Source organism: Epinephelus moara, chromosome 21, assembly GCF_006386435.1.
Source record: "Epinephelus moara isolate mb chromosome 21, YSFRI_EMoa_1.0, whole genome shotgun sequence".
Classification (NCBI taxonomy): Eukaryota; Metazoa; Chordata; class Actinopteri; order Perciformes; family Serranidae; genus Epinephelus; species Epinephelus moara.
Genome location: NC_065526.1, coordinates 17,427,919 through 17,443,221, shown reverse-complemented (window position 1 = coordinate 17,443,221; position 15,303 = coordinate 17,427,919). Strand labels below are relative to the sequence as shown.

The 15,303-nt window shown below is 40.5% G+C and overlaps 1 protein-coding gene across 1 annotated transcript; it reads left to right on the top strand.

Moving 5' to 3' along the window:
- The first annotated feature begins 1,504 nt into the window (after positions 1-1,504).
- rgs13 (regulator of G protein signaling 13) lies at positions 1,505-3,274 on the top strand. The gene is made up of 5 exons (XM_050033416.1): positions 1,505-1,663; positions 1,786-1,839; positions 1,929-1,990; positions 2,085-2,251; positions 2,360-3,274. The coding sequence occupies exons 1-5, from the start codon at positions 1,593-1,595 to the stop codon at positions 2,543-2,545; spliced, it is 540 nt and encodes a 179-aa protein (XP_049889373.1). The 5' UTR covers positions 1,505-1,592; the 3' UTR covers positions 2,546-3,274.
- Positions 3,275-15,303: the final 12,029 nt, after the last annotated feature.

The following is a 15,303-nucleotide window of genomic DNA, read 5'->3' as shown; positions in this document are numbered from 1 at the left end:
TGTAAAGCTCTGGGTAGCCCTGCACTAACATGATCAACTTTTCTGTATTTATCAGACTGAATATTTACAGAAGAAGGGAAAGATATCTGTCGGCTGTGATTGGTTTGTAACGTGACTCCTGTCTGACTGATGAGCGTGGCCTCTTCCAGTCATATAGGTTATGATCTATTTTGAAAAGGCACAGCTCCTAGTAGAGTTTCACATTTGTTTTTTTCGCAACTAAGCAACCAAAGAAATCTTGCTGACTTATGACCTGTTTGATTAACTAAAGTTTGGTCGACTACTAGGGGGCAGCCCTTGCACGTCCTTCTTATTTATTTATTTATTTATTTATCTATCTATTTATTATTCTTAACCTTTTTTTAACCTATTATTCTTTGGAAGTTTTGATTTGTCTTAACTATTTATTGTCCCTTGCATCATGTTCTTAATCAGGTCTTTTATTGTGGCACTCCAGTAGTTTTACTTCTGGCTCTTGCAAATCCTGATCAGTAAGCCTTCTGAGTACTTGCCTTTTATGTTTTATGTTCCTATGTCCTGTTTTTGTGTGGCCTTGTGTCTTCTGTTATATGTTAAATGCTCTTACTGCAGAACAAACCTACCTACGGGTACAAATAAAGTAACCTGAACCTAAATGATAGCCTACTAGCAATGCTTACCATCAGAAATCAAAGAACATTAATAATAAACACTTCAGAAGCATTAAAGTGCCGCTGCATAAACATCTGTCAGTCCCCACAATTTGATTTCCCCACGTAGGTCCTGATGATGAAGGATGTCCGATCAGCAAGTTACCTGTCAGTTGGTAGAACTTCATGTTTACTCCTCTTGGTTGGTTTGCAAAAGGTCAGTGTGAACAGGAATTGAACCAAAACTAACATGCAGCAGTGTGTTATGGTTTTTCCTCTGGTGTGGACCAAATGAACTGAACCACAGGTGTGAACGCACCCTAAGGCTGCAAATGTGTGAAGATGCATTTTATTATGAGTTCAACTTTTGCACAAAAAAGAATGTTTTATTTTTCCTTTTTCAAACTAACATTGTCTGTCGTTAATAATGTCAAGAGTAGAATAGCTGCTATTGTCAAGGTGCTACTGATGCATTTGTTCTTCGGACTGTCGTCACATGAAAAAGTTTTTCATAAGCTGATACTCCACAAAGCTTAAGAGCACATCTTTACCTGTGTGTCAGTTTAATTTGACTGAGTGAGAAACAGCCTCAGCGTATACTTCACCAAATGTTTCCAAAACCTGAAACAGGGGCATTGTTGCTTGTGTAAGCCTGGAATAGAAGCTAAAGCATTTGCTTATCTGCTGCTGAATTTTCCACTGCCCCATTTGCATCCCCAGACGTTAAAACAAACAACTAACGATGCAGGTCTGAGTACAATACACAGAGTGCCGATGCAGTCTGCGCATGTTTGCGTCATCTCCAACTTCCTCTTTTTCTGTGGTTAGTTCAGCATGATGTTGTGACGCTACTCACCAACCTCACTTCAGACTTCTGCTGTACATATATAAGTCGGGCGGTTTTATCAAACTGACACAGTCGCAGCCCAACACACAGTCACATTCATAAAAGGCATTGTTGCCATGCCGAGTCTAGAAGCATCACCTCAGAGGGAGCTGCAGGAACTCAACATGGACGCTGATAACAAGAAGAGGTAAATATTCGATCATAACTGAAGCACTTTTTCTATTTTTTTGTGTCATTGCTGATAAAATTTTTAATATAAGAAGAACACGTTAGTAAATACGTCTTGTTGGTTTGTGTTTGGTTAACCAGGCGAGGAAACCTTAAGTCTCGGCTGCAGTGTAAATCGTCTCAAACCACTGAGGGGTAAGTGAAGACAACTTTACCACAACAAACACTTTAACCGTTGAGATACCTGTTGCACATGTAAGTAACAGTGCCGCTCTGTTTTGCAGGTTTTGTTACGAGGAGATGTCTCAGTGGTCACAGTCTCTAGACAGACTTCTATCATCCAAATGTAAGTTGATCAATACGTAGTCCCATAGTCAAGTTTCATAGTCTCACAGTCTTCCTCAACGTTGGCTAACTGCTCATTTCTCCTACCCATTTAGACGGCATGAAGATATTCCAGGCCTTCTTGAAGTCAGAGTTCAGTGATGAAAACATTGAGTTCTGGCTGGTGTGTGAGGACTATAAGAAGATCAAGTCTTCCTTCAGGATGTCCTCCAGGGCCAAAAAGATCTTCAAACGTTACATTCAAGCTGAGGCTCCCAGAGAGGTAAGCCCAGAGGCCTTTTAATGACAGATTCACACTTTTATTTTCTACAAAAAAAAACCCCTGCTGCTTTTTTTGTCATCATCCTCATTATTATCTTTCCTTCACCAGATCAACATTGATCACAAGACCAGAGATCTGATCAGGCGGAACATAAAGACGCCCACCCCAGTGTGCTTCGGCGATGCCCAAAGGATCGTCTACGGGCTAATGGAGAGGGACTCTTACCCACGTTTCCTCAGGTCTGAGCTCTATCAGGCTTTACTGGACTCCACATCAGAATCGGTGAAGATGTAGAGACAGCGGACACCAGAGACACTGTGTTTGTAGAAACTGTGAAACTGAGCCCGATGCTGGACTACCTGAGAGACACTGTGGTGTGTGTTTGCCCGTCCTGGGAGCACCAAAAGCACCAAAGACATGTTATTTTCGACACATTCATGGCTTCCCTTTAGACGGAAAAGACATGCTTTCTGGTTGGCCACATATGACTGTGTTAGAGGGGTGAAGGCAGCTCTGTCGTTAAAAGAGTTCGTTCACAACCAGCTGGTTTGAAAAGGAGGACTTGAGGCCAAAAACGGCTACATTGGCAGATGCTGTGATAGCCGCGGTAAAGCAGGAGACTTCCCAGAGATGTCACGATTATAGTGAAAATGCTGGGGACTTTCTGTGCGAGGCGCCAGGAAGTGTATGTGGTGCAAACAACACCCTCCACCCAAGATGCAAGTGCACGGGCTGCGTGCTACCTCCACTTGCACACCATCTTGAGTTTATTGTTATTTCACTAAAGCAATGGCTGAGTAGATGCTATGTAGATGTGGGTTTTTATACACAGCGTTCTGCATTTGATATTTTTTAATATTACATTCTGACATCAGTGTTGTCACACTGAGATCTTGCATCTATAATAATTTGTCATAAGCTATATGTTGTGTTGTATTCCACAGTTTGTAAAAACGTTGTGTAAATGTGAATATTAATGTGGATTTGTACATATTTAATAAAAATATATGTATTTGCCTTGAAGTCTGTGTAAAAAAAATATTTTACAGCTCCGCAGTGACTAAGATCTGTCCTTATCAGATAAACAAATGAGGTCAGGTTCCCATAAAGCTTAAGATACATCACCTTGAGAATCCACAAAGCAACTTAGTCACCAGTTCATTCAATAATTCATTCATTTTTTTGCTCATTCATATACTTACTCATATTTACTGCCCTGTGGTTTTTATGACTTTAGAGATGTCTACAGCAGCACAGTGTACCAGACGTATTCATTGTGCTCTCTAATACTGAACACTGTACACAGCCCACATGTCTGCAACTAGGCCTGTGTGTCCTTGTTGTGCTTATAAATTACAAACTTTATCTGAAGGAATAGTTCGACATTTGGGGAAATATGCTTATTTGTTTTCTTGCTGAGAGTCAGATGAGAAGATTGATACCATTTTCACGTCTGTACAGTCAGTATGAAGCTACAGTCATGAAGCTGGTTAGCTTAGCTTAGCATAAATCAGCTAACCTGGCTCAGCCCGAGGGTTAGGAATTCCACTTTGCATCTGATTTGTTTAAAGTGCACAAAAACAGAACACCTTTGAACTGAGTGAGCTGTTTCCAGTCTCTATGCTGTGCTAACCAGCTGCTGGTGTTCAGTAGACTTATTTTCACTTAATTCTCAGCAAGAAAAGGATTGAGCGTATTTCCCAAAATGTCCCAATCATTCCTTTAACCCCTGGGTCAGCAGGGGGTCAGATTAACTGCAGGGGGGCACCAAATTATATTTTGATCATTTAAATTAAAGGTGATAGATATAGGATTCATACTTCCCGGTCAGTAACTCTCGCTCCACTCTTCAATTCTACAGGTTGCCAGGTTCGTAAACGACAGACACTGGAGACAGCGAAGTCAAGTGAAGAGTCTTTTGTGGTATAGTAATTAAAAAATAATAATAATAAATCATGAATCCTCTCTTGTGTGCCCTGTAACACAATCTCTGTAAAGAATTTTTAGCTCTACTCGTCACTAATGCTAACGTAATTAACCAATTAGGATCCTTTTTCGTGGTGAACACCCGGATTCCCTGATTCAACAACGTCCTGTATACACACAAAAACACAAAAGTGTTCTTGATATTAAAACGGCAAATATATTCCTCTGTTATAATTTCGCACCAATAATAATAATAACAAGATAGTTTGACTGTACTAGATATTTGATATATTCAGTAGATTTACTTTTTTTACGACACTATTTGACAATTCTACAACCGGAACAATCACAGTCCCAAAAACACTGTTTCTAGAGAATTTGTTAAAATATCTGAAATTAACCTGGAATTAACTGTCAAAATTTCTAAAACAATTATTTCTCTTCTGTAATTATTTTTTTCAGGAAAATATAGACTTTAATTCTACAACTTTCTAGACGTTCTATGGATGTAATTTTTTTTTTTTTTTTTTTAAATATTCGTTTTGATGAAATTACGATCTTTAAGTTACTGGGTTGTTTTTTTCTTCCAAAAATCTAAATGTCTGCAAATACTCATTAACATGAATCCAGTATTGGTTATTATTGGAAAATACACTTCATTTACAGGACACAATATTAACTAGGGGGCGACTGTGGCTCAGTGGAAGAGCGGGTTGTTCGATCCCCGGCTCCTCCAGCCTACATGTCGAAGTATCCTTAAGCAAGATACTGAACCCCAAATTGCTCCTGATGGCTGTTCCATCGGTGTGTGAGTGTGTTAAAAACTGAGTAGCAGGTGGCACCTTGTATAGTAGCCTTGGCCACCTGTGTGTGAATGTCATGTGAGCTAGCTAGTGCTAAATCACTGTGCGGCACTTTGCTAGGCCCTGAGGAAGTGTGGTGGGCTTTGAAGCCAAAAAAGGCGCGAAGGAGCCATATGGGATTTTGAGGTCGGGGCTGGAGAGGTTCCTCCAACTTTTAATGTTGGAAATTCAACAACAGGGGGCATTCCAGTTGAAATTCCCGACTGGGAACTTGGAAATTGCGACGTCCCAGTACAAATGGAACGCACCCCTGGCAGCTACGGGTAAGCGCAAACAAGACAAGGCCAGAAAATATTCTAAGAATGATCTGAAGTGCAACTCGGTGTTATACAATATTAAGTAGGGGGTCCTGCTCCGACTTTCTTTGAGCTAAAGGGTCCTTGGCCTGAAAACATTAAAAGCTCTTAGTTTTTAAACTGTTTTCCCTTTAAACAGACTTAAGGTTAGAAAAACCATCTTAGGCCTATTTCACAGTGACACTATCAAATGTACTGTATATTTTGTATTGAGACTACAGTAGGAGTTGTTTACTATGAGTGAAACACCAACAAAAAAACAAAAGTTATTTTATAGATCATTTCTTGCACATTTCCCCAAAATCCAGCCACACACACGTGGTGTCTTCGGGAACTTCCACTAGAATCTAATACAGAGCGCTGCGGGTTCAAACTGAATCTGGTAGCTCAGTATGAGCCTGTTATGCTGATTAGTGAGGTCTGAAGGGTTAACAGCTGGGACCGCAGCGAGACGGGCTCTCGCATACCTACGCAGCAGCTTACGTCAGATGCGTCACCGGCCTTTTGAATGCGCTTCGAGCATTCTGTACAACTCATTCAGCTTTTGTGAAGCCAGTCTTTCATTTATCAGGACAACAATCAGGCGTCTCCCTCATGAATCGTTCCTAATGTAGCAGAAAGTTTTAAAACTGAAACTGCATTTATATCACACAAAAGACAAATCCACTAAAAGGGAAGTTTCTAAATGGCAAACCATCCAGTATCACTCTGATAAAGGTTACAGACATATGGAAGAAGTGTAAAGACCCAACTGCTTTACCACATCCTCTTTTAATCTCAATTGTGCATCCCTCTGTTTGTTCAGGCACACACAGACTGAGGCAGGTGAACATACACATAATGCCACTGAAACTCTTTGTGCTTTTAGAGAGTAATAGGCATCAAATTGTCAGTATAAAGGCAGTAATTTGGTGTTTTTGCCAAAAGGGCTTTCAGCAGGATGAGAACATCCTTTTTATTTCTCACACAAGGTTGTTAGCTGTTTTTTTACTCAGACTGAGGTGTTAAACTGACGCGGATTGACCGCTGCCTGACTAGTCATCATTTCCTCATTTGCAATGCTCTGTTTGTTAGTAACATGATAACCCTGCGATAGATTAGTCATATGACCATGAGAAGCTGAGACTGATAAAATGAGGTCACAACTGAGAGACAGGATGTTCGGATTGTCACGCACTGTTTGACACGAATGCAAACTACTGATGTAAAACTTTGAGGATATTCACTACAGATACCACTCAGTCAGTGAGTGTCATGAGACAGGAGTCATCCTCTCAGAACCACATGGGCTGTGTTTAGGAGGTCACTGGATAGCCAGTTTAACAAGAGAGGCTTTGTTTCAGGTCTGTGTCACAGGATGGTGAAAAATGTTCCAATGTGGAGATTTACAGCCAGATAAAAATCTACCTCAATCAAACATGTGGTTTAAAAAATTCCAACAGTGGTTCAACACATTAAATCGTCATGAATTTAAGACAGAATCAATTTTAGCATCTGAAGAAAGTAGAAGTAGAAGTAGAATTAGTAAGTGCATTCACACTGCATAGTATGAAAAAATGAAGTGTATTACCCATCCAACATTTGTATGTGGGGCTCATGTGGGTAGTAAATGGGCTGAAAAATGGGTCCTATATTGGATCGTCCATGTGTTCCATATTGGCCCCATGCCGATTGCCCACATGGATGGGTTTGCCCAGGTGGGGCCCACATGGGCTACTTGGCTACAAAGTGGTTATGGGTCCAAAATGGGCATCTTATCCAGGACATACTTGGCTAAACCCACCCATGTGAAGAAATGTCATGGGGCCAATATGGAACCCGTGGACAGTCCCTTTTAGGGTCAATTTTTCAGCCCATTCACTACCAACATAGGCCCCACATACAAATGCTGGCTGGGTACTGGCGCACTCAAAATGGACCAAAAGTTGAGTGTAGAATGATGGACACTTCTCTTCTTCAGCAGTCGCCATCTTTGTGATGTAGCTTAGACCATGTCACAAACTTCTGAACTTTTGACAAGGCGGCTGGGGACGACAAGGAGCCTGAGCTGGCTACAGTGAACACCACTGCGTTATACCGATGTTAGTTAAACGTTTTTCACACTAAGTACTGATACTGCTGTCGAATAGAAGGCATCAGTAATGATTGTTGGGTCTGTAATGTTTTGGTGCTGCGAACAATAACGCAAGTGCTAACGTTAGCTTACTAGCTAACTTGCTCGCAGCTACGCCAGCACATTTTAATCAGCATTTATGTTGTGGCATAAGTTTGGTTATGTGTGGGCGGAGATAGTGGTTAACCGCTTCTTTCCTCATCTTTTTTAAACAGCAAATTGCAAACGGACAGTGGAGCATTATCGCTAACATTTAAAAAAAAAAAAACGTCGTCACTTCTGCTAAGTGTAAAAGTGCAGTGTGTGATTTGAGACAACACTACCAACACATTCTCACTCCAACCTCGTCACATATCAATGTTTGGTCACGGTCCAGAAATGACATGCAAGGTACCGTGGGTGCGTTGGTTGTTGATGTTCTGGGACACCTTGTCAGGTTACATGCGTTGTCTTCTTTCACAATACACTTCAGTTTTCACAGGAAATTTACCGTTTACATACAGTCTCTTTCAAAATAAACACACTACATACGTAAAGCAACGCAATTTGATTTTTTTTCTCCAACAACTAACACACACAGTAGGAGAGCAGGGTTTGGCTTTATAATCTTATGGGACACAAACACCGCTCTCCTGGGTGAAAGTCAGTGTTGGACCCATCTATCCAGCCACGCAAGAAGTATGTAAGGTACATAGTGTACTACATTGAAGTGTACTAATGTAGCAGCCCCAAAAGGTTGGAGGTTGGGATGGTGGATGGGTCATTAACACAGGACTTATGTTCAGTACAGTTTTTATTTTCTTGAGAGACTAACTCTGCCGTGTCTCCTCTCATCACCCTATACAATACACAAATGTTTGCGTTAACAAACAATGTACAAGTTGACAAATGACAAATGCCGTTTCAGCTGGTTTGCCGACTGGCAAAACTGAAAATCAACCCAACTCTAGTGATGTCATGATTGTAAGCTTTGTGTGCCAATCGTTGCGCTTGCTATCAATGGGGCTGCTGGAAACACTTGGAAACATTTGCTTCATGGATGTGTGAGGCAGGAGTTAATTACAAACTTAAACATTTTTTTCCATATAAATTTCATGCCATGGCAAAGTCCTAACATGTTGCCTTTATGTCAGCTTTGGCCTTGCAATGTTCAGGGTTACTCTTAAACAGTAGATGTTGTGTTGAGACATTTTTACCCATAAAATGCCAATTTTTTACAGAAAGGTGAGAAATGCCAACATTAACACCAGCATTACTGTGTGTTTCATCACAGTACAGTCATATCATTTGGTTTACAGCTCAAAAAACCTCTTTAATCTATCAAATCTATCCCAGCATGCCTCAGTTGGAAGACAGGGAAACAACCTGGGCACATAAAGAGTCTCCAGTCCGCCCAACCTGCAGGTCTTTGGACTGTGAGAAAGGGAAAATCCACTTGACTTTAATTTTAACATGGTAAACCCAACAATACGTCCACACATTAACCACTGAGCCGCCACGCTGCCCTGACTTGCAAATGAAAGGTTGTAATACTATTTTCAACCTTGGTTTTGGCTGCCAGAGCTGTATTATGTAAAACTAATATGTGATCACAAGTATACCCCAGTGCCCACAATGCTCAAAGCCTATGATGCAGATCCAGGCTCTATATTTACATCGACAGTATAGAGGGGTTATATAACTCCCTGATTTAGAACAACACAGTTTTGTGTGCTGCAAAATTTGCTGAATCATTCGTGAAAGTCATGGAGGCTTCACAAGCTAAAAATAATGATGGTGATGATCAAAGATGACCTGACCCCCTCTGTGTTTTACTCATTCATCACACAGTAACAGGTGTTTTGAATATTCTCGTCCCATGTGGCCTAAAAAGGTGTGATTACACTGGTTTTATGTAGGTAATGGTTTAATGCTCATGCCAAAACAGACCTAGATGTTCTGTTTTGCGTCTCTGCTCTGCATGTGTTCACACAACTTCCTTAGCAATGACCTTTATAATTGATCATATGAGCTACAGAAACACGGTCATGTGGTCTCATTCTTAGTTTTTCAGTTTATGAGCGTGAGATTATTTAACATATTTCCAATGCACATTTTCCATGAAACAAAGCTTATGTCTTTAAACTAGGAAGAGCAAATAAGCAGGATTTTAAATAGACAGAAGAATAGATTATGGCATCTGTAAGCAGTATCGAGTGAAATATGTTAATCTAATTTTGCAATATCATATTTTCTTGTTTTGAAAATGGAGTTTTCAGATTGAATATTTCAGTTACGTCTAGTTATGTATATTTTTTATTGATTTAAGAGCAGCAGCTAAAATCACAATAGATGTTTTGCCTCATTAAATTAGTGCCGTAGTGGTTGAAGATGAACCATAGACATAGCCAGCGTGATGTCACCCATTGGTTTGCGGACTCCCATTTTGAAGCCTTAAGTTCGGCATTTCAGTCGTCGCCATCTTGGTTTTAGAAGTGACAATATTTGGGTGAGAGGTTTGTGCTGTCCAGAAGTGAGAGATGGATCTGAGTGAGAATCCGAGGACACTATTGGCAGACAGTTTGTTACTTAAAGTGTCCAACCCTTAATTGTGCGAAACTTTAAGCCTTAATAAAACATAAATGGGTGAGTTATGTTAAAATTCACCTCTGTACAGTTGTCATGAAGGGGGGAATTAGCTATAGAGACCAAAACTATTTTTGTACCAGCCTGTAAACATTTTTGTTTCTGCTGTAAAGTTGTGCATTTTAACATGGAGGTCTACTGCAACTGACTGGTTTCTTGAACCCGCCTCAAGTGGCCATTCAAAGAACTGCCCCGGAGGTTGCCACTTGGTCCTATGCTAGTCCAGTGTGCCCTGGCACACACACCAAGCCCCCCCTTTTTTTTGCTTGTAATCATTGCATGTTTAAAAATGGCCCATTTGCCTGGTATTGAATAGTAATACAACAACTACAACAATAAAGTGCATAGGACTCAGTGTGCAAGGTTTCTGTGCCTAACATTTTTTATTGGATGACAGATTAAAAGACACATACAAAAAAATAAGGACTTTGTGTGCAAAGGCCTTTACACTGGATAGCGCTGTGCTTAGCGCAGATCTAGGTTTGTGACATATCCTGATACAGCAGTTTGTATGATATATGAAAACAGTTCTAATCTAAAGCCCTTTTAAACAGGAATTGTGCAAATTTGCAGGAAAGCCCAATCAGTCTTTTTTCAGCATTGGCGGTATAAAAACAAAATCGGGGAGTGTGGCAAAATGCCGCCTACCTACTTTTGTTTATACAGAATGCACCTTTTTCGGGGCAATGGGGGGCGTGAGCAAGTAACAAAACGTGTAGCTCAGCGTGTGACGTAAACAGTCACGTGGGAGGGAAGCCGTGGCTGGTCAGTCCTTCGGCGATTCTCTCGTAAGTCGGCCCGTTCGTGACCGTCCCCGTCATTTGATGGTTAATGGCTTCCTCATTTGCGAGGGCAAGGAGGGTGCGCAATTCCTTGTCTCCCCAGTTGCTCATCTTACAGTGTCTGTCAGGTTTGCGTTTTCCTCTTGCTACTAGCTGCTCGCTAATTCCTGGGGTCCATGTCATTTGTCCGACAACCCATTGATATGTGATTATACTAGGCTATACTGTATTTGTGTACCATAGAGGATCAGCAAACGCAACAAAAGTAGGCTACTGGTCGAGATACAAGTGCCATAGAGAGAAGAGAATGAAACACCATAACCTCCTATTATTAACTCTGGGGTCGGGGTTGTGTGGGGAGCTCTCCGCGGTGCTGAACGGTATTTCTGCCTTGATGGTGCGCCACAACCGGCTCTGGGTCAGCTGGGAAAGGCTTGAGGCGGAGCAGGCTCACGGCTTATGTGTTTGCCACTTTCTTTTTCATTTTAACCCACACCATGATCTAACCTAACCCTAACCAAGTGGTTTTTGTGCCTAAACCTAACCAGACCTTAACCACAGGGCATCATGATGATTTCGGAACAACAGGACTTCGGAACAATGGGTTTAATATGGTCGGAACAATAGGATGTCGGACCAATGGGCTGTTGGACCAATGGGCAGTTCCCAATTCCTGCTATCAGCTGTTTCCTGTTTATCCATCACCAGTGGGTCGCACGTGCGGCGTCATCAACAGCTCCTCCCACAAGTCATCAACAGCCCCTCCCGTTGCGGAAGGCCGCCTCTGTCTTTTTAAACCAAGAAGGTTCCGCCAATATGACTACCCTATGAAAATTGGGCACCTCGGATCAACTCGCCAATCCTGCTCTGTGTGTCTAAATGCTCGCAGCTTGCTGGCAAAATGGCCCAACATTCGCGGAAAATCTGGCAGTGTAAAAGGGGCTTAATATTCTACAAATTATCACCCCATGAGTGATGTTACATCCTTAAAGTTACGTAATTAATGTAAAGTTACGAAGGTCAGTTTAAGAAAAGAAATATGATTAAGTGTCTTTAGGTTTAGGCAAGTAGAGTTACTGTGTTTTATTGGGTTGGATATATACGAATATTTGTGCTTTATTTTCTTTCTTTTTTTTTTCTTTTTTTCATTATTTCAAACCTCTAATAATTACAGGGTGAAAATCATTCTATGGTCACAAGTGGTAGAAATACAAGCTGTGACATGGGGTCACACATAAAAAATGGGAACTGTAGTGATAACTTTAAAAGTGAGTATACTAGTAATGTCTCACCTACTTGGTATAGTCATACATTACAACATAGTCCTCAACACTGAGGTCATGACATGCTGATTGAAACGTTCTCTGTTGATGGTGTTGGAGCAGACACACAGCTGAAGATAGCAGTGCTCTCACAGGGTTAGCACATTCAAAGTACAGGTTATCAAAACTTTACAGCTCACTTTTGGACGTGTTTATGAAGCTGCAGGTTTTCACTCTCACCGCTACTTCCTGTTTGACACACAGCCCAGCCTGTTCCTCAACCACATTTTAATTCACGTACATCTCACGTACAAGACCTTGTGTCAGTGGTGCTTTCAGGTTCAATCTCGTCTATACCAGTTTTGTGTTTTGGTTTGTGTGGTGTTTGAAGTATCACGTTAACAATGACCTTCTGTTCAACAGGTCGTATTCATTCCATTTACTGTAAAACACACATTGATACAAAGATTGTCTGTTAAAAGAACGATCTGTACACATTTTAATGAGACCAGTGACTGGTTAAACCTGTCCTATCAAAGTGTCAGGTGAGACGGGATATCTGTCTGATGAAGAGACAGAAATAAGAGGAAGTACTTCTCACTTTCAGATTCTGACACAGCTGTGACTGTCATTACCAACAGTTAAAGCCGCAGTTTTCCAGTTTTTGAGCTTGTGACTGAAACATTTTCAGCCCTGCTGGTGACGTAGCTGTTGGGATGTAAATGTCAGTCCTTCGGGTTGTCGGTTCACCACTTTGGTCTAGACGTGAGTGTCTCGCAACCACTGAATGCATTCACGTGAAATTTTGTACAGAGGATGTATCCTAATGACTCTGGTGATCCACTGACTTTTCCTCTGATGCCCTCAGCAGATAAACATTATGTAACATGTTTCTGAGAGATGTAACACTGTGAAATCTGTTGAAGACATTTATGTGCAACCTGAAGACATTCCCATCAGTCTCAGCTGCACTTTGTGTGAAGTACAAATTAGCAAATGTCAGCATCCTAACAACACGTCCTGATTTTGTCAAGTTGTCCTGAGAGCAACATTTTGTATGATAGCCCTGGGACAACAACTGCCTCAGCCAATCAACGTTTGTGATGTCATCAAAGAGAGCCCTGCCACCAGTGCCCTGCAAAATAAATACAAAATGGCTGTGCAAAGAGGCCCAAATTACAAGATGAGACCCAATCTGAAAGTTTTACTTAAGTTTAAACTCATCTGCTACTACAGACAGTAAAACATATATTTGCTTTTTAGATTGATTGTTAGTATTTTGCCACCATGGAAATAAACTCACATTAGCTTGCAAAGGTTAGCTAACAGTTAGCCAGCTTAGTACTAACTCCATGATCATAACAGAATACTCTAACATTAACTTCCACTCCTGCTCATTTTAGAAAGGCCACTACGAGACAATGCGTTTTTTCTTTGGATTGTCAAAGGGACAGTGAGTCATAGATGTTTGTTTCTGGCTGCTGGAGTTAGTGGGCTGTGACGTGTTAGCATGCTAAAATCTGCATGCTAGCGTTAGCGCGCTAGCCCGTTATATGTAGCCCTAATTTTTTTCCAGGATTGTGCCCAGTGACAGAAAGTAGGCCTATTGCATAATGAAAGTGAGGCTTATGGGGAACCAATCTAAGGCGCACTTTAAGTCAAGAACACCTATTTCATGGTGGCCTTTTTAAATTAGCAGTGACAGAACTTATTAACTTAAATGATCAAGCAATTGATAAGTAGAAAGCATTAACTAGCTAGCTAAAAAGTATCAGTTGATGCTAAAAATTATAAAGTAGTTGCTATCATCCAAAAATGTTGTTCTCAGGACAATAACCACTTGGCAAAATCAGGATGTGCCATGCTAACATGCTAAACTAAGATAGCAAACATGGTAAACATTACTTGCTTAGCATCAGCATATTAGCATTGTTGCAATAAGCATTTTAACATTCTGATGTGAGCATTTAGCTCAAAGCAGGACTGTGCTAAATTAGTCTCACAGAGCCACCAGCTATAGACTCTTCGTCTTGTTATATTGTTTAATAGTTATCATTCAGTATGGTCAATGCTCCATTTTGGTCTGGAAATACTTAGAAAATCTGACACCCATTTAATAAAATATACAATATTTTAAGTAATATTAAGGCCTTTGCACACTGAGTCAGTTTTTTTCGCATTTTTTTAATCTGTCATCCGATAAAAATCATTAGGCTACACATAGAAATCTTGCACACTGGTTCCGATGCATTTTATTTTTCTATTCATTGCGAAAGTTTGCAATACGTGATGAAATGGACAGACACATTTCCTCCTTTGCCTCTCTCCACTGGAGTTACCTATCTGGCTGTCACCACTCCTTCCCTGTCTTTCATTTGGCACTGCAGCTGCATGAAGCGGCGGAGCTATCCTCCACATTCTGTGTGCGGTCCAAATCCTCCTCATCGTCATCATCATCCACTTGAATATTACTATTTGACCGTGTGCTGTCTGAGTTATGAAATTATTCTGTACGCCTGTTGAGTTAAAAGTAGATCAATATTAAGTTCAAAATTAAGCAGGATTGAATGTCCAATATCTGGCTCAGAGACTAAGGAAATATAACAAAAACAACACATAAAAGGACGCTTTTTATATAATAAAAATGAAAACTGATCTGTCATTTAATTTTTTTAATGTTCCTTTTGGTGCCAAGTAAGTAAGACAAAACAAGAGAGAGATGAATTTGTTTTTATTGTTCTTTTTTCCAACAAGGACACAAAAATTATGATAACTGAGAAATCATCCAACTGCATTAATCAGAAACAAAGAAACAGATTTGGCTCATATCATGTATCCTCTTCTTTCCTCTCTTTATTCATATGACATCTCAATGTGCAATGTGCACCTCCGATGCTCAACGTTTACCTCATCTCATTCCATCTAAATTCAAATAGATTAACTGAATTCATAATCCTCCGAGTTATCTGTGGGATCTCAAGTGTGTCTCACTTTTGTAATTGTCATTGTTATTAATAATCTCCTTCCATTTTCCTATCGCTGGATGAAGCTGCTTTCAGACAATTTGCTTGAGTGCTGCTATTCTTAAAATGTTACTTATCAGATTGGTTAGAAAGAAACAAGTGTAGGCAATTGCTCTGGCTCCAAAGATAGTGTGCACTTGAATATAACGTTCATGTTTTAGC